Source organism: Saprolegnia parasitica, assembly GCF_000151545.1.
Source record: "Saprolegnia parasitica CBS 223.65 unplaced genomic scaffold supercont2.209, whole genome shotgun sequence".
In the NCBI taxonomy this organism is placed as follows: Eukaryota; Oomycota; class Saprolegniomycetes; order Saprolegniales; family Saprolegniaceae; genus Saprolegnia; species Saprolegnia parasitica.
In genome coordinates this window covers 8,842-27,840 of record NW_012156603.1, presented here as the reverse complement: position 1 = coordinate 27,840, position 18,999 = coordinate 8,842, and the positions used below count along the sequence as shown (strand labels likewise).

The window sequence follows — 18,999 nt, the reverse complement described above, 5'->3', positions numbered from 1 at the left end:
AAGTATCCGTCGCACCCACAAGCACATGTATTAAAATCAACGTCGCGTTGTATAATCTATCAATCATCTAAATGGTTTTGAATCATTCAAACGAGCTGTGGATTTCCAAATTCCATTGGATTTACGAGATAGGCTGTTGCTAGCCACCAAACCCAATCCATGATTTCGTTATCGGATAGTAATTACTTGGTATGAAGAAAGGAGTCAAACCAAGGTGTTTTACACCAACCTGGATACCGATACTTTTACACTCTACCTCGTGTATATCGGTCAAATCCAAATAAATAGCTCTGAAAAATGCTATAGCCATGCGTGCGTGCGCGACGCTCGCCGCTCTCGTAGCTGCGCCGTCGTCGGTGTCCCCTCCGTCGACATCGCAGGTGCTGCCTCGGGTGCTGTCTCGGGTGCGGCCTTGGGTGCCGCCGGTGCTATAAAGGGCTCGGGTAGTGTCATTCGTAGTGACGTTCGGTGGCTCGTGCGCGCGTCGGTGATGACAGTACGCAACGACTTGCGCGCAGCCGTTCGGGCGGTGGGGATCGTGACGTTTTGGCTCCACTCGGACTCGAGTACGTTTTCGTAGAGGTAGGCTTGGAGCATGAACTTGAGATGAAACCCAATGAGGTTGCTCCACGCTTCGCCAACGTCCGGCGTCGCCTCCGTGTCGAGCCAGAACATGGCGACTTCGACGAGCGTGCTCGTGTACATGGCAAAATGGTGCGGCCGGATTTTGGGAAACGTCTTGTGTCGGTGTCCAAGGTGGCGGCACCGGTGCATGACATCGATGGACGATGTGTTGTGGCTCTCGGGTAGCATAAACTTGATGGCCTTGATGAGCACTTCAATGCGCTTGCGGATGCCGGGAAAGATCTCGGTGAAGCTCGGGTCGCGCTGAAAGAGGCGGTGAAAGAACTCGTCGTAAAAGAGCACGATGCCGTCCTTGTGGTACTGCTGCATCTTGAGGGTACTGCCCTTGCACAGAAGCTTCCACGTACGAGCGCACGTCTCGTGGTACGAGGGCTCGTACACGGGAAAGACCGGCATGTTGGGCGGCATGTAGTGATGGTACTCATCGGACGACGCGAGGCCGCGATCAAAGATGCCGTCAAATAGCACTGTCTCGACACGGAGCTGGACCTCGTCGTCTGCGGCGTAAATCATGGACGCATGCGACTTGGACTTGAGTGACCGCGTTAGCGCGCTTGAAAACTTGACGGAGAACGACCGCACCCCCAACGACTTTGGCTGTGTTGCTGTGGCCGAGGAGGTTGCCGCCGACCGGCGCTCCGACGACGACATCCACGCCCCCATCCGACACGAAAGATCCGAGTCTTGTTCGACAGAACTGGTCTCGAAACGTCTTACCGATGGCGTTATCGAAAGATCGTCAACTCCCACGCCAGTTTCGATATGGCTTTTGTAGCCACATACAGTGCGCGGTGCCGCTTCCTACTGACCACCCTAGAGTAGGGTCATCAAGCTAGCATCGACCACGGAGTTTGTTGCAGCGATCGACACGATACCATCCAAGCTACATTGCAAGAGGAAGGGGTAATGACACTATACTTTCGAATTCTTACTTGTACACCATCTCTACGGAAGTCCATGTTTTGAATAACATATTCCGACGTTGCTTTACAACTGTGGCACTTGGTTGCTGACGTGGATCGACTTGAAAGCTTGCACCGGCAACAACTGCGTCGACTCATCGGTGTGCAATATCCGCACCACATCTCGAACGACGCCTTGCACAAGTCCTGTCAGACCATGCCGCTTCCAGCTCGGTGGGACATCTTTGGTCACATCCTTCGCAGCGCGCCCGACATCCTGGCCAACCGCGCAATGGGTGAGTACCTCCGGCGCTCCGGCGCTGCACCGTGGCCCGGCACCCGATGACGATGCTGCTGCTCGACGACGATCTCGTCACCGTCCCGTCTTTCGAGAAGCGCCTCAAGACCTGCGACGACCTCACAGCCCTCAACGCCCTGGCACAAAGCGAGAAAATTTGAACGGAGCTGCCCGAGGCGATCGTTGCCGCTCGTCCCGGCGTTGCAACGCACGACACAGTCTACTGCTACGTCCGTGCACTGCATGGAGCATATCAGCGATCTCGGATCGCCTTGTGATTGGCTGAAATTCAAATGATCGCGTCCTTTCAGCGACCAATCGAACGCGCGCATTTTGGTATCCACACCCATTGCGTGGCAAATGGCGGCGCGAAAGGAACTCCAGGCGACGGACACGGAGAGCCTCCAGAAGCTTGCGGCGTTCCAGCGGCTAGCGTGGCGCTCCGTCCACGTCCGCAACGCCGATGGAAGCGCCGACGACGACCCGATCGTCCTCGACGTCGTTGCGTCCGCCACGCTCGCCGACGTCCGCGTTGTCCTGCGCCTCGTTGTCGACGCCAAGACACTGTGGAAAAAATCTCGACCCATGGGCTTTTCCTTTGTCCGGTCTCCCGACGAATGCGAGCCCGTGCCTCTCTCGGACGAAGCACGCGAGCCGCTCACGGCCTTTCTTCACCACGGCTTTGTCCTCTATGTACTGTACGCGCGGGTACTCAAGCCACCGCCGCGGTCGCCCCGGCGCGCACTCAAGCCAACGCTCACGGCATCGCACCAGATTGGCCTCTACGTCGCCGATATCGACGTCTACATTGACCGCGTTGGCGTACAAATCGTATTGCGCGAGATTGTTGAGACGTCGTCCGGCCGACCGATGGCGGCCCTGCACGCGCTCAACGGCGCTGTGCGGCTCGAATTGAATGTCGCAGACATGGCCGATGTCTGCGAGAGTAGTGCCGACATGATTAGCGTCCTCCTCACGGACGGGCGTCAGCAGCTGCCGATCGTTCAAAAGATCATCGAGCGCGTCGTCTTGGCACTGGACGACGAGGGCCAACTCCACCTCGGTATTGGACCGATGCCTGCTCTCGGATCCCAAGCACCAATTGCGCTGCGGAAGCCAAAGTCGCCCCGCCGAAAACCACCGGACGAGAAAAGTCCTGTCGAGATCCCGCCCCCAACCACAACACCGAGCGAAGACGAGGGCGAGGTCAGTGATACAATTTCAACATCCGAGCTACCTGACGTGGCGGCGCTGGTGCCATCCAAGCACACGAGCATACGCGAAGTGCCCCGGCACAGTGCGAAGCGCGCGTCGCTTGCTGCCGTGACGCCGTCAGCTCTTCTCGCAGTGCCACGACACGCCTCCAGTCGCAGTGCCGCGGGGTCGACCCGCGCTCTCTCGGTCGACGGGACCCCTCTGGGCGGCAGCTTGCGCGGCGAGCTTGTCGACGACCACGACGACGACAACAGTATCTTGCCTGATCCGCATGCTACTGACGACGACAGAACCCACGAGACGCCACTCGATATGGAGCGCAGCTCGATATCGGTCGCACCCATCGCGCTCGAGCTGGACCGTGCGCTCGTTGCGGCCTTGGCCTTCTTCACCGCTAACGACGCGACGCCTGTGCTGGCCTGTATGGCGCGGGACGACCTGATACTGTCCTATGGCATGGCCGAGGGGAGTCTCTTGAGCAAGGCGGGAAGAAGTGTCTTAGAGTTGCGCGAAGCGTTCCAGCGCGTCATGCTCTTGTACTTGGTGGCCGCGCCGCAGTCGACGACGGCCGCCACCGCCGTCAAGCGGTATCTTTGGCGTGGTCTCGGCTTTTGCCTGTGGCGCGAAGTGCGTGACGACGTCGTGTCGTCGTGTCGATTCCAGACCATGAAGACGTTTAGCGTCATTCGCAGTCATTACAAGCAGCGTGAGACGTACCCTGGCTTCAAGGACAAGCTGCCACGTATGTCGTCGCCATGTCTCGGAAAAGCGTTTTTTTGTTTTTACTTTATTGCTGACGTAGACTACCCGGCAGCGGTGGTTGGCGCGCTCGAATGCCTGCGGCTCGTGCTGCACCCGTCCGACGTGCTGTGGCTCGACGCGACCTCGGTCGTCGACCCATGGAACCACGTCGTGGCGCTCGGTCTTCATACGATGGCCATGTTCCGCAAGACGCTCGACAAGATCGAAGCCCACTGCCGGTCACGAACGCTACCCGCGCGCCACCGATACGAGATTGGCGTCCGCGTCGCAGCATGGAAGCTTCCCGAGGCGACCGACGAAGCGCTCTTTGGCACGCTGCACCTGCGAAAGCTCATCCTTCTCCTCCTTGAAGCGTCCGACGGGTCGTGGCACCCGTCGATCAAGATCGACCACTGCTTTGCGCGCGCCGTAACTGGACGAGAGTCGACGGGTGTCGCACTCCACATCATGGAACTGCGCGACGTCGTCTCGCAACGCCTCGAGCCGTTGGTGCGCGAGAACGTCGTGGTGGAGGAAGGTCGGTGTGCCGAAGTCGACGCTCTCTGCGCGGCGATGGTCACCGATGCCTGGCCACCGGTCGCTCGGTGGTACATGCCTCGGCGGCTGCTCCAGCCCAACGACGTTCACTCACGGTACATTTGGATTTCAATAGCTCGGCTCTTCCTCCGGCTGAGGCGTTTGCTGTCGCTAGGTACTTTTTCGTGGCCGAGCGCGACGCCGCGTTCGAAATGTCTCTGTCGGTGCACTTGGCCGCCCCGCTTCCGGTCGTCTACAGTGTCTCGGGCGACGCCATGCTGTCGAGCAAGTCGCTGGTCGAGCTTCTGACGCTCGCTTTGCCCCTCTGGTCGACGGCCGCCGACGATGGATTGGATTTGACGGCGATGGGCGGCATCCTCGCCTCCTGTGTCGGGTATGGTGTCAACATGCTCCACGCCAGTGTCCCATCACGCCTGCAACAGTGGAGTCTTCTGGATGTGTTTAAACTCATGCGCGTCGATCGCATCGGTATCGGGTCCGGCGTCGCACCCGATGGACGTGTCGCCATGGTGCTTTTACGCGTGTTTGGCGCGCTCGGAAAACCGCCGCTGACAGCACCCGCCGACGTAGCATTTGTTTCGCATCTTGCAACGACGACCGACTTGGCGTCGGTATTGCACCACGGCGGCCTACCCATGTGCAAGCTTCTGGCGACAAAGGAGACAACGGCGACTGTCTTGCGCGTCCCAGCGACGTCCGGTAGCGTGGATGTGACGCCGACAGGTCCCGCCAACGACGCGCTGGAGCGCTGCTTGCTAGCATGGTACTATCTTCTTGTTCAAATGGGGTTTTATTTCGCGTTAATGTGTAGGCAGGACGCGGACGTTGGGCCATCGTCGTTCCCACTGGTGATGCACTATATGCATACTCAAGCCATCTCGGGCCACGCGACCGTCAAGGTCCTCAAAGCACTCAACCGGCTTCTAGACGCACAGGACACGTATGTGGCGGCGGTCATTACCCGCGCAAACGACGTCATTGATGCTGATGGGCGCCAGCATGACGGCGATATGCTTCAACGTCTCGTGGACCTGGCCGCGACACCAGGGCTGCCCGTGCGCATCTCAGAGCTCGCACAAAAAGCGGTGCTCGGCGCACTGCTTCACCACGAGCTCGGGTCCCCAACCAAGCTTTTGCAGTACTTTGGGACGCTGCCCGACCATGTGCTTGGCCTCCCATCGTCGAGATTGCCGTTTGAGATTGCCGTAGCAAGTGACCTTGTGTTGCAGAAAGGACCCCTGCTGGCGCACTTGTCGGCGGCGATTCTACTGTGCCTTACCGATGCGGCGGCGACGCGTGAGACACTGGAATGTCGATTTCTTCGCCTCTTGGTCACGCCCGGCGGTATCGAGTTTGTGCTGCAGAGCGCGGTGGCGACCTTGAGCCTCGTGGCACGCTGCATGCATGCGGCAAAAAGTGCGCTCGTTGTCTTGCACGGAGCACGCGTCATTGAAGTGTTTGTCGCGGCCTTGGCGCTTCGTGGCGAAAGCGCCTTGCCCGACAGCCACGACCAAGCCAACGTCCTGCAGATTATCGTTGAGTGTATTCTCTGCCGCGCCCAAGTTGCGGCCGACGTTCTTCAAGATGCTGGGCGGGTCATCGTAGCCGCGCTCGCAACGCTGCTTCAAGTCGCACCGTGGCATCGATCGGTCCTTGCGGCGCTCGCACCGCTGCTGCACGACTTGGCAGCTCCACAACGTATTTTTTGGCTTGACCGCGTCACCGGTATCGCAACGTCGGGTGCACAATCGCCTGACGCGGTGCGGTTCAGCGCCATCCTTTTGGCTCAGCACCAGAGCACGGCGCGGTGCCGCTGCGCAGCGCTGGAATCGTCGACGCGTCGCATAGTGATCGACATGGCAGCCCGCTTTGTGGCTCATGTGTTGGCGACGGTGGGTGCTGGCTTTAGTACGACGGCGGCACCGTCGCGGATGGCCAACGCTTCGATCTCGCCCGACGGCCCGCGCAAGAGCCTTGCCGCCAACCGTATTCAAACGTGCGCGCTGCGGTGGCTCTATCGGCACCGAAAGGCCCACGGGTTCCTTCCCGCGCTGCTTCGATACGCCGCGTGCCCGGTCTGTGAGACGTCGCCGTCGCTTCTCGCCGCCCTCGTCCTGCTCGTGTGCAACACTCGGTCTCTCTCGCTGCGTACGACGCCATTGGATGCGAGCCCCAAACTGCGGCTACAAGCGCTGCAATGCTTGACCAAGCTCTGGTTCTACCCGTCGCTGGCGACCGCTGCCGTGACCGATCTGCACGTCGACTACGTCTATCTCGTGTTAACATCCCACGACGACATGGCTTGGCGGTCGCAGGCACTCTATAGCCTGAGCTACCTTGTGCTGCACGCACCATTCGTGCTGCACTCGCTACAGCGGACTATCACACAGCCACTATGGCCGACGTTACATGCCACAGGGCCGTGGCTCGACGTGCTCTTACACACGTCACTGTTTGCCCAGCGGAAATCACTGCTCGCAAGCGCCACGATTGTCACGTATGTCGACTGTGCCTTGCACTTGCTGGTCGTCTTGAGCTACGAGCACCAATTGGCGCCAACGCTCACGCGCACAATGGGATTTACCCTTCGCCTGCTGCAAATGGTATGCAGACACACATCCCACTGCATTATCTCATGCTTGTGTAGCTCAATGATGCGCCGGCAAAAGACGCCGACATGCAATTACGCCGTCTCCGGGATCGCATTTTGCCCATGGCTCTCTTTATCACAACCAACGTACTCTTGCGCCTCGGCGCCTCCGAGGCGTTTGCGTTTGAAATCCCTTGCGGCGAGGTCGCGGTCCTTCTGAGTGCGTCCACGCCCAGTCTTGCGCAGGTTGTTGCTTGTCCATTCTGGCAGGATCTCATCGGCGTCGTAGGTTCAAGTGCTGCATATGCTCTGGGCACTCGCGCTTCGAAAGCAAGGTCGTGAGAGCCTCCGGTGGTCGTCTGCACTTTTAGTGGCCCTCGTGGCAGCGCTGAGCCCGCGGAGTGGACTCGCTTCGTTTGAGTCGTGGGCCGTCGTGCACGGCGCGGCGGGGGTCGTCGCCTGCCTCGCGGTTGACAAGGACGTTTGCAACGACCTGTGCAAGCTTGGACTGCTCGATCAGTTACGCGACCGATTGCTCGATGCGTCTGTAGCGACCTGGACAGCGTCTTGTGATGCCGACGTGACCAAGCAAGCGATGGCTTTTTACAATGCAATCGATGCGGCGGCAGGTCCTGCAACCGCGACTGTCCAGCGGAACGCCAAGCTTGCAGCGCTGGGCATCTTGCCTCTGGTCGGCCCTGGCGTGCCTCATGCGCCGTCGACACTGCTTCGTCACCAAGTAGGTGGTGCATGCAACGACGCTGGTCGACGGCTCGATGTGTAGGTGCTGCGGAGCTACACCGTTTGCCTGGTGCACAAGCACCGAAGCGAGTTCAAGCCGTGGTTCGACGCCTTTCCAGCGAGTGACGCGCCTCTTTTGCTGCGTCAAAGCATGTGTGCGTCCCTCTCTCTCTTGGCGCGCGTCGATGCGACCCTCTCAAGTGCGGTGCCAAGCGAGCTCATTGAGCGGCTCGTGAAGCTTGCCGGCAATGCCGACGATGAGACACTCCAACGCCTCTCGATGCAAGCACTTGGACGCCTCGCGCGGCACACCGCAAGCGTCAAGCAGCACATTCATTCGATCGATGTGACCTTGCTGCTCGCGACAGCGCGGCCAGCGCTGCAGCTAGAAGTGCACCTTGTGTATAAGTTGATATTGACTCAGGTCGCTCTCGACTGTAGGCCATTGGTATGCTGGCACTGGCCGCCAAGAACTGCGCGGCACCACTTCCACCGGGGCTGCACCAAGGCAAGCTGGCGAAAAGTCTCATCCGCTGGCTTGAGCAGCGCGACGCGGCGCACGTACACAAGGATCTCTCACGTTTTATATCGACGAACTTGGTTAGATATGGCACCGAAAAGCCGCTGCGTGGTCGTCGGTCCTCCTCGATAGCGACGACGTCGTGGCCACTGAGAGCCGCATTACCAAGTGTCTCCGGCGACCACTAGAGCTGTTGCTTCTGTGCCAACTCGACGCCTGCGACCTCCCAAACGTACCATCGCTCCTCCTCAACCTTTTACTCGAAACCGTGACTGTGTTGCCCCACTTGCTCCACGACGCGTGCGTTCGCGACGCAACAGCACTCGCCGTCACGCTCTCGTTGGCGCTCACGGCAGGTTTCGAGGCGGCGTCACCGTGGCAGCCATACTGCCTGACGAGCCCGATCGTACACGGTAGACATTTTTTGTGTCGATGACGACGCATCGGTCGTTGTAGGCTTGGTCCGTACACTGACACAGAGCTCGGTTGTCGCGAGCCCGACGCTGACCTCGAACGTCCTGTCGGCGCTCCAAGTTGCGATTGCCGCCGACGCCCAGTTGCGTCTCGAGGTTTTGAGCGACCTGAACGTGGTCCAGGCACTCGTCAGTATGGTCGCGACCGCGGAAGCGATGCAGGAGCCTGCGCTACACAAGGTAGTTTCCTCAAAGAGAAAGGTTATGTCACCTATCTCTTGTGTACGTACTAGGCACTGGAGCTACTGGAAAGCGTCTTGCAACGCGATGGAGACCCCAATACGATGTTGGCGCCGTTTCTGAGCCACCCGTCCGGATCCTATACAGCGCTGACAGCGGTCTTTGCCGTGTGCCAAGAGGCATCGTTCGCGCTGCACGCTGCCGCGCTTTCGGTGCTCGGACGTCTCTTGGAACCACCGACGTTCGCAAGGTACTTTCTCAACGGTGTTTTTCAGACCGCGGGCAGTCGCTACAAATCATACCTCGAGCGCGTGCTTCGGTCCCTCGCCTTGCGCGATGAGTGGGCCACAGGGTACCGTACGCGCGGTGTGTTGCTGCAGCAGTGTGCGGGTGCTGCTCGGCTTCTGGCGTCGATCGCATCGTCGGCATCAGAGCACGATGAAGCACTCGTGGCGCTGCTCTTGGCCAAGGAAGGGTCGTACGCAACGACCGACGCCGCCCTCGACGTTCTCGTGCAGCTCTTTCTGGACATTGGCGAGAACCGGTTTCTCGGGTAGACACAAATTGTTCCTGTTGTCGTTCGTTGTCGAGACATATGCTAATGGGTAGGGCGCCGACATCGACCGATCTCTTCTCCCAGCTGCGCGTACGTTGCTGTCCTTTGCATGCAGCCACTGATGAAGGGGAAATCCTAGGTGGACATTACAAGGACACTGGCCTCGCTCGGACGAAACGAATCCGTGCGCCACGCATCCGCGCTGCAACGCTTCGTCTCGGCCGTCACGGCAACGCCAGTGGACTGCGAGCCAAACCCTGCCGTCCGCGCCAACATTGTTCACATCTACCAGCGGCTGCTTTGTGTCCCAAGTGTCTTTCGACAGCTTGTGTTTGGACACGGTGTCTTCTTGCCGCCAGACGATGTCGCCAACGATGCAAAGCGCGTCTTCTTCTTCCTTGGCCAACAGCTCGCGATAGACAAAAACATGAAATACCGGGCCGTCTATGCGAGTATGGCTGCGATGTTGCTGACCGACGCGGCGTTCACCCTCGAAATGCACTTTCTCGAACAGCATACCGTCGCAAGTGACTGTCTCACCGACGCGCTCGACGGCTTGGACGACCGACCGCCGCTGGTTTGCGACCAGAAAGAGTTGACGCATCGATTGCAGTGCCTCGAGCAAGGCATGCCGTTTGGCGTTGACGCGCCGCTGTCTCGCCACGTCGGCGTTCGCCTCGTCCACGAGGTATTCCTCACCGTCTTGCACCTCTGGACGACATGCGAGACGACGATGATGACGGATGGCAAGTGCATCTCGACGTTTCTCATTCAACTATTGCACTGGCTGCACGCGAGGCATCCTGGAAGCGGACTACTAGTAGCACCGCCGATGCTGCAGCGGTGCGTCGACGTGATCGACACGGTCACACCACGTGCATTGCCGCTGCTGCTCGACTTGATTGCGCAGCTCTTTCGCGTCGCGCCGCTCTACAAGCAGACGTTTCTGGACATGGCGCTGACAAGCGCACTCGTGCACTGCCTCACGCCGCACAGCCGCACGCACTTGGTGCCGGTTCTGCGCTTTCTCTGGGACCTTGCTCGCAACGATGCGAGCGTCGCGCTCGATCTCGTCGATGACGCGACGCTGCTGCGACAAATATTTGCATTGCTCCAGCTCCCCATCGTGCACAACCCCACCTTTCAGTGCCTTGCGCTCAAGCGCCCAAGTGACGCGCAGCTCGACGTCATCATCGCTGCGACGCAGGTGCTGTGTGTCGTCACGTCGGCGACCCGGGCCGCGCTCATCGTGCTGCATGCCCTCGAGTTACAATGGACCAAGGTCGCGCCGTCTCCAAGTGCAGAGGGCATGTGCCCACGGAGCACTCCGAACACGCGCCCGCTCCTGCGTACGGTGCTCGACTTGCTCGCTGTCTCGCCGTCAGCGGAGCTGAAGCAGTCGCTTCTCGCCTTGACGCAGCATTTGGCGCGTGCGATGCCGTCCGTGACTGTCGCGCGGCTCTGTGACCACGGCGGTATCCTCGTGCTCTTTGACTGCCTCTTTGAGACGACCGGCGCCGTCCAAGTCATGGTCCTTAAACTTTTGCAGCTGCTGATGGACGTGTCGGGGCCCCGGGGCGCGGACCCGTCGGCCCGCCACGCCTCGATTTCACCTCGCAAGTCTGTCCTGCAATCGATCGGTCATTCGACGACCAACGCGACGCGCTTCTCGATGGCCGTCGCCGTGTCGTCGGAAGTGAAGCGGCGCACGGCGCTCCGCCCGGCCGAGACAGGGCACCGGAGTCTACTGACCGAGAGCAGCGGCCCGCTCGAATCGGTGGCGTTGATTTCGGCTCGGATCGCCTTCTTTGGCGCCTTGTACCCGATTTACGACCACCGATTGGACGAAATGACACTTGGCAATCAAACGACCGAAGTCGACTTCGTCTGGATCGAAGACATGCTTCGGCGCCTCGTGGTCTTTGGGCAGCTCTCATTTGCGGAGCTGCACTTGGTCAGTCGGTGCATGGTCATTCATCGCGTGCTGCCTTCACGGTCCGTCATCACCGAGCCGGGCCTCTATGTCATCACAACCGGCAAAGTGTCGTGGCACCTCGACGCGTCGCCGTTGATGCCGCATATCCTCGAGAGAGGGTGCATGGTCGGAGTCTCGAGCTGTGTCGGCGGCGCCCCGGAGCGCGCGATCGCCATGAGTGGTGTCGTCAGCCTCGTGCTCTTGAAAGCAACGATCGAGTCGGCGCTACCAAGACCCATCCAGCAAAAGCTTCTCGGTGGCATGGACCGTATCCGGGGCATGTACGCGACCGACCGGCGCCCCGACCATGGAACGTACCTTGCGCGCTTCAAGGTGTCGCTCATGGCCCCGCCACTGGTCGGTGCGAGCTCGATCCTGCTGGCGACGATGCTACACGCCGTGGCGGCGCCAAAGGAAGCGAGTCGGATCAACCCGTGGCTCCTCGTCCACCTCATTGACGACATTGCACAATGGCACGGCCCGGTACCGCCCGACTTGGTGTCGGCCGTCGTCGTTGCCGCCGCCGCCGTGCTCTCGTCGCAGGCGCACCACGACACCCACCGCATTCTGTTGACGCTAGGCCGCCGCCATGGCGCGGCGGGTGCGACGTTCTTCGCGTCGGCGTTTCTAAAGCCGATCGACGATCTCGTTGCGCCGACCGACGTCCCGTTGTGCAATGCATTAGGTCAAGTGCTTTTGGCGCTGGCTTCATACCATTGCGAGACGACAGCCGAGTGTTCTTTGAGCAGCCATCTGTGTCGCTGCACGCTTCGCGCCCGGAGCACCATCCTGCAGAGCCTCAACGTGCGCTGGCTGGACGCGGTCATGACACTTTTCGAGGAGCAGCCGCTGCTGCCGCGGCTCGACTACCGCGTGCTGTACCGCGTCTTGCGCAAACTCTTTGGCGCCAACAACTTTCAGCTCGCGTCGTACCTCACGAGCCTCACACCGCGACGACTAGTGCATTCGTTTGTCGGCGATGTGCTCAACCTCGCCGAAGACGACGCGATCGAAGCTCAAAAGTACGACATTTTACTTGGTCGACTGGATTGTATCGTTGATATGCTGCTGCGCTTTAGACTACTGCTGACGCTAGCCCGGCACCCGGACCTTCGCAACCTTATCGTGTGCCACTCCGACGTTGTCGATGTCGATTCGGAATGGAGTCGCCAGCAACGGGCCGCGATACGTAGTGGGTCCCTCCACGCGCTCGAGTTGCTCTCGTGTTTATGCTGCGCGACGACGCCGGATGGTGTGCCCCACCTCATCGTGCCCATCTACAAAGCGCTTGTTGGCGACCCCGCCACGCTCGATGTGCTCGCCGTGAACGCTGCCGACGGCACCATGAAGCGCAGCCTCGCGGCCGTCCAGTCTCTCCGGAACCTCTGTGTTGCCACGATGCGGCTCGAGGCTTGTCCATTGCCGGCCTGGGACCATTCGCTGCGTGCCCACGCGACGCTGCTACCGTCGCTTCTCCATGCGCTGCGCGTCGCGCCGTCAACACCGTTTCCGTTCAACCACAGCAGCCGACTGCTCGTACTCGCAGAGGTACTACTCTACAGCTGTCGGCGCGGCCTCCACCTTGCGCTGGACGCCTTTGACCTCGCCCACTCGTGCATTGCGCAGCTGCAGTCGCTGCTGGACGTTCCTATTCTCGGGTGCGTCTTGGAGAACGCTCGGACTCGACTGGCGCGCGTGCTGGGCAACATACTCGTCGCGCCGCCGCCTTCGCTTCATATGGCGCAGTGCCACAGCCTCGCGTACATGCTTTTGGAGACGACGTCGGCGGCTTTCAGTCAGCGACACGAAGGGCTGCTTCGCGTGCTCGTCCGGCTGCTGGCGTGTCTACCAAGCTGCGCTTGGTTTCAATCGCTGCAGATTCCACCGGGCACCGTCGACATCGCGGTCGCGGCCGTCTGCCTTGTCATGGAGATCACACTCATGCCGTGGGACTCGATCAAGCACGTGAGTGCACTCTGTGTCGCCGCGCTCTGCGACCTGCCTCGGGTCGCCGACGTTCTCACGCAGGATGTATATGTCGCCAAGATCTGTGCGACGCTCCGGAGCGGCTGCGTCGGCATGCAAGGGTTTGTCTCGGTGCTCGCTCGCTTATGTGAAACACCGACAATGCGTCTCCGGCTGCTCTCGTACCCGGCTTGCGTGGCGTCGGTTGAGCACATTTTACCGCTGCTCCACGAGCACGCGTGTAGCGTCGATGCGGCCTATGTACTCTGGACTCTCTGGCGCACGCAGCGCAAGACATTCCACGAGCGACTCGTTATTTCACCGAGTACGACGGACGCACTCTTGATGCTACTGCAGCCGTCCGTGCCTTGGCTCGAAACCTCGGCCGATAAGCGCTGTCATGTCGCCGCCGGCGCTTTTTTAGAGCTCTGGCGGGGGGCTGATGTACCGGCTACAACCTGGGTTGGCGTTGTGCAGCAAACCAGCGCGCACGTGTCACGATGGAGCTCGGAAGATGCGCCGCCGCATCAGATGCTCAAGGTGCTCTCGGCGCTTCTAACAGGTCATGCTGGCGCCATGCTGATTGTGCACGTACAACGCAAACGCCATTTGCCATGGGGAACACTCTGGACGGCCGCAGGTGCCAAGGACAGCTACTACCTGCATCTCGCCGCCTTCACGACGGCCTTTCTGCGACTCGAAGCATCGGCACCCGTTCGAACCCACGTGCAGACTCTGCTTGGCGAGACACCGCAACTGTGGTCGACGACCGCCCCTTCCATGCTCCACGGCACAAGCAACGCGAGCCTTCTTTGCATCTTGCGGCTCTTGTACCGAGCGTGCCTCGGCCATCGGGACAACACGATTCGAGTCGTCGCCTTCTGGGACCGCTGCCGAAGTCTGGTCACCGATGCATGCACCGTCGTTGAGATCCCTGATCTTGTGTGCCGGCTGTGGCAACTCGGATTCCGCGCCTGTCCGTCGGCGGCGCAAGACAAGGCGGTCTTGCTCTCGTTTGCGCTCTATCGGCAGCTGCACAGCGTGAGCATCGATTCGATCGACTCGCGTCGCGTTGCGACCCGCGTGTGCCGCACGTACACCCGCCTCTTGCGGCTGGCACCGCGCTTGCAACCACCGCCCGACGTCCAGACCCTGCTCTCGCCGCTCCTGGAGCGTCACGCCTCCGCGATGACGCTCGCTGCCGTGACGCTCGGTGTAGAATGCGCGAAGCGGTTGGGGACACCGACGCCCAAGCCTATTGTTGACCATGTTCTTTTGCTTCTGTGCCACCATGTACCCCATCCTGTCTACTGGGATGCGTTCCTCTTGGCGGCGCAGGCGGCGACGCATCGCCTCGACACGACCGAGAAAGACCATACGTGGGTGACTCTACTGGAGCATGGTAGGGTACTCAGCCATGCATCGACCGATGTCGATATCGTGTTTCGGTATCTCGACGTTTCAACGGCCCCCGACAAGCTTTTAGAGGCCGCGGAGCGTATCGTGGCTACCACCACGGACCCAAGCGAGCGGTCGTGGTGGCTCCATGTGCTTCGGTGCTGCGCAATGATGAACCCAAGAGATACCGAGCACATTACCTCGTTCGTACTCGGTGTCGTCGATGTCGTGACCGCTGCCGTGCAGAGCAACGCGCCACCGTGCGTTCGAGATGCAGCCGCAGCACTTCTGTCCGAGCTTCTTCGTCACCGCCAATCGGCCCTCGCAGCGTATACATCATCGTTGCTGCCATCCCTCCTTGCCACAGTCACATTGTCGCTTGCGCATTGCACAGAAAACGTGACAGCGATGGTGCGATTGGTGTCGCAGCTTCTCGACGACACGAACGAGGCGCGCACGATGCTAGCGCCGCATCTACCACGGTTGCTTCCGGTGCTTTGCGACCGACTACTGCATGCGTTACGGCACAACCATCTCCAAGAGGCAACGGACCTCATGCAGCTCGTCGTTGGCATTCTCGACTGCCATCGGCACGGGTACAACTCGTCAACCGACAAGTTGGTCCTGGCGTCTGCGACGCTGCAGTGCTGTCTGGAGCTGGCCATCGTCAAGCGATCGGCCTCGGTCCTTGTCGCACGCTGCCTGCGCGCCTCGTGGTACCTTGCAGACGTCGCACCGGCATTGTATTTGCCCTTGTCGACCATCCCACTCAAGCGTCAGCCGATGATCGGGCAGCTATTGGTGCAGCACATCGTGACGCATACAGCGTCGACCAACCCGCGTGACGCGGAGCTGTTCTTGAATTGTCTCGCTGCCTTGTTGCACCCAAGAATCGGGGTTCCGACCTGGTTGTACGAGGCCCTTGTTCGAGGCGGTGGTGTCGCACAAACACTCGACCAACTGCCGTTGCTGCACGCGGCACCGGCATCGCTCGCGGCATGCCTGACGATCCTATCCCACCTCCTGCTCGCCCACAAACCGACACGCGACCGGGCGATACGCAGCCGCATCGCGCCATTCTTGATGGCACCCACGCAGGTCGTGGCGGTGGCGGCGCTACGCTGCTACTGGGTCCTCCACCGCCAAGACTTTTCTCCCGATACAAAGCGGCATTTGCTGTCTGTTTTGGCGACGGTGGAGAAGCCGTCAGAGGCGTCGTACGGACTCTACGCCGTTGTATTGACCGCGCCGACGGTTGACATTGAGAGCCTGCACGCCACACGCGGATTCCGCGTGCATCTCGATGCCATGACACATCATGTCGAGCGCGCGGTTGTGCGAGAACGGGCGAAATTTCTTTGGCGGCTCGCGGTTGTGGCCCCGGATTTTGTCGGTGCGCATCACCCTTCAACGGCACACCTCGTGCAGAGTCTGTCCATTCCCGGTTCCAAGGCTGCCCTCTACGCACTGCAAGGGCTGCGTCAATTGACATCGTCCTTGGACTTGCAAGATGTCATCGTCGCGATCCAACCGCATCTCTGGTACGGCTTGACCAACACGGAAGACGTTTTGTCCCGAGGTATCGACAGTCGCCGCAAGACCCAGGGCGCACTGGCGATGCTCAACGTGGGCCACGCACTGAACCTCGCCGCCGCCTATCTCGACGCGCTTCCGATTTGTAACCGGCACAAGCGAAGTGTCCGTGGAGCCGTTGAATTGTTTCAATTGCTGTTGCATCTCGCCCATCATGGCCCGTGGACGCGGCAAGCGCTGGCCATGGACATCGCGGCTCGCCTCTTTGAGCGTGTGCGCTGTGAGACGGCTTTCATCGATGGCACTCACCGTACGCTCGACGCTCTCTTAAAGTGTCTACACATCCCGCGACTGCAAGTCCCGGGGCTACATCTGCTTGCCGTCGCCAGCACGAGCCCCTGGGTGCAAGCGGCCGTACTTGCCTCCGACGGTGTGCTGGACCGCCTCCTCGCACTTCTTCGACACAATAGTCTTATGGCGCCGCTCGTGTGGCGCATCTTGGCCCATTTGGCGGCGTCCGAGCGCCAACCGCTACCGATGCTCTCAGTGCTTGTCGCTGCGCACGTTTGGATCGACGTTCGGTCGTATGACATCAACACCCACCGGGATGTTGCACGAACGATTGCGTCGCTGGCCAAAGAGCCTAAGTGCGTCCCCGAGATACTTCGCCTTCAGAATATGCTAAGCCTCCTGCACCGGGACTGCGATGTCGACATTGCGCTGCTTGAGACGCAGCTTTGTATCGTCGCGTTCGGAGGCGCCAGCCATGAACTGTCGGCGCTCACGTCGGTGGTCCTGTGCCTTGACGCCGTGTTTTCGTACGACCACGGTGCGTGCGACGCCCTCGACAAAGGCCTCACTGCAACGACGGTGGCCCTCACGCAGCTTGTCGCAACCTTTTACGCGTGCGCGGCCGAGCACGACGAGGGACCACATGTCGAGGCGAGCGGCTCCAAGCTGCGCCCGCAGATCTACGTCGGCTGCAACGGCACACCTCTGTCGTCGCCGAGCATCTACGTACAACTGTTTCGGCTCTGGGACCTCGCGTGCAGCCATCCCCACCGCGTACGATGTACATAGACATGGAGAATCGTCGATATGACGATCGGATATGTAGGGTGTCGCTAGTGTCTCGTGGAGCGCCGTCCTGCGCATGCTCTTGCATATCACGCGGGCGTCAACCAGCGGCTGCTTTCTCGTCGCCGAAGCAAGTACGTTGCGGTTTCTGGCGTCGCACGTCGCAACGTCGACGGTCGACCAGTGCGTCGACGTCTGCGACATTTTGCATGCGGTCGTGCGGGTGCGAGCGATTGCATTGCAGTTTGCCCGCGAATCGTCGACGTCTCCGTCCTTGGTCCACTTGCTTTTGGCCGCGGTCACGCAAAGCTTGCGTGGACCCCGGGGCACCGATCATCCGTTTGTGCCAACACTGCCGCCTTTTCTTACAACCCTAGCCCTGCTCTGCGAGCACCCGCCGTTTTTGCACGCGCCTTTCTCGACGGACGAGAGCCCTCCGTCGGATAGCGTCCTTTCGCTGCTGCTCTTCGGTGTATATCATAGCATGCGCCGGCCGTGGGCCCACGCGACGCTGGCGGCCAAGCTCTTTGTACGTTTGTGTACCGTGCACAGCCTCGACACGCTCAACGCAGAGATGACGCGCGCGACCAGTGACCTCCGCGGCCTCGGCCTCACCAAGGTCCACACTGCGCAGACGCTACTGCACGCCGTGTACCTGACCAACTTTGAGTTTGAGATGCACTTGCGCGTTCTGGTACGATTGCTTGTGCTGGAGTTTCTCTCATTTTTTCGTTTTTTTCGTATTTGTTTCGTATTTGTTTCAAATTTGTTTCGTGCCCGCAGGCAGCACCAAATTGACGTATTTGTAGGTTCGCGTTGTGCACTCGGTACTCGTGCGCATGGCGGCCCTCGGACGCATCGACAAGGGTGTGCCTGGCCTCTTGCACGACCACGGCCTCACCAATCTCTTCCTCCTCTCAAGAGCGTACATCGATGAATGCGAAAAGCACGGCGACGGCTGGGCGACGCGGAGTCAGTGGGCCCACGCGATGAAGGAAGAGCACGTCAAGTACTGCGCGGATGGCTACGAGGCCCTTTACGCTGCGTTGGAGAGTGCGAACCGCGACCCGCAACTGATTGTCGCTATCGAGAGCACGCGGCATGCGACCATGTGTCTGCAAACGCTGCATTGCAGCTGCTACACGAAGCGTGCTTGGCAAGCAGCCCGTCGGCGGCGGCGAGTGACGTGCATCTGTTCTTTCAGCGCATCGAACACATTGGCGAGTGGATCATTCTGTGTCTTGAGAGCCCCGAGATGGACGTCGGCTACTACACCAACCAGATTGAAGCGCTGTGTCGCAGTGTGCGTCACCTCTTGAGCAGCCACAAGTCGCACGATTTCGGTCCATCGATGACACCTGCGACGGACCCGAAGTACCCGGTGTGCATCGAGCTGCGCCACGTTCACCTGCACTCGTGGGTGTGGGCGCTTCTTGGGTCCCGCCCCTATGTGCGCCTTGGCGTTGGCAGGAAGCACGCATACTACAGTTGCCACATCGGTCGACCGACGAGTTGTTCGCAGCACCACCACCGGTGCGGCAACTACGACGTGACCGACGGCCACCTCGTTGTCGATGCCAACGCGCGCTCCAGTCGCTCGACATTCAGCTGTGGATGTACTTGCCGTGGACG

General features: G+C 60.3%; 3 protein-coding genes across 3 annotated transcripts; 2 read left to right on the top strand and 1 right to left on the bottom strand.

Annotated features, from left to right (window-relative positions):
• Positions 1-500: 500 nt before the first annotated feature.
• On the bottom strand, positions 501-1,308 carry SPRG_15931 (hypothetical protein; the record flags this gene model as incomplete). Its single annotated transcript, XM_012355139.1, has 1 exon — positions 501-1,308. A coding segment is annotated over one exon (808 nt), but the record flags the coding sequence as incomplete, so codon positions are not given.
• Positions 1,309-2,205: 897 nt separating this feature from the next.
• SPRG_15930 (hypothetical protein) lies at positions 2,206-7,169 on the top strand (the record flags this gene model as incomplete). Its single annotated transcript, XM_012355138.1, has 4 exons — positions 2,206-3,802; positions 3,863-4,454; positions 4,514-5,122; positions 5,171-7,169. The coding sequence occupies 4 exons, from the start codon at positions 2,206-2,208 to the stop codon at positions 7,167-7,169; spliced, it is 4,797 nt and encodes a 1,598-aa protein (XP_012210528.1).
• Positions 7,170-10,251: 3,082 nt separating this feature from the next.
• Positions 10,252-18,948, top strand: SPRG_15929 (hypothetical protein; the record flags this gene model as incomplete). The annotated part of the gene is made up of 6 exons (XM_012355137.1): positions 10,252-12,416; positions 12,474-17,355; positions 17,408-17,805; positions 17,851-18,061; positions 18,177-18,478; positions 18,516-18,948. The coding sequence occupies 6 exons, from the start codon at positions 10,252-10,254 to the stop codon at positions 18,550-18,552; spliced, it is 7,995 nt and encodes a 2,664-aa protein (XP_012210527.1). The 3' UTR covers positions 18,553-18,948.
• Between the last annotated feature and the right edge of the window lie 51 nt (positions 18,949-18,999).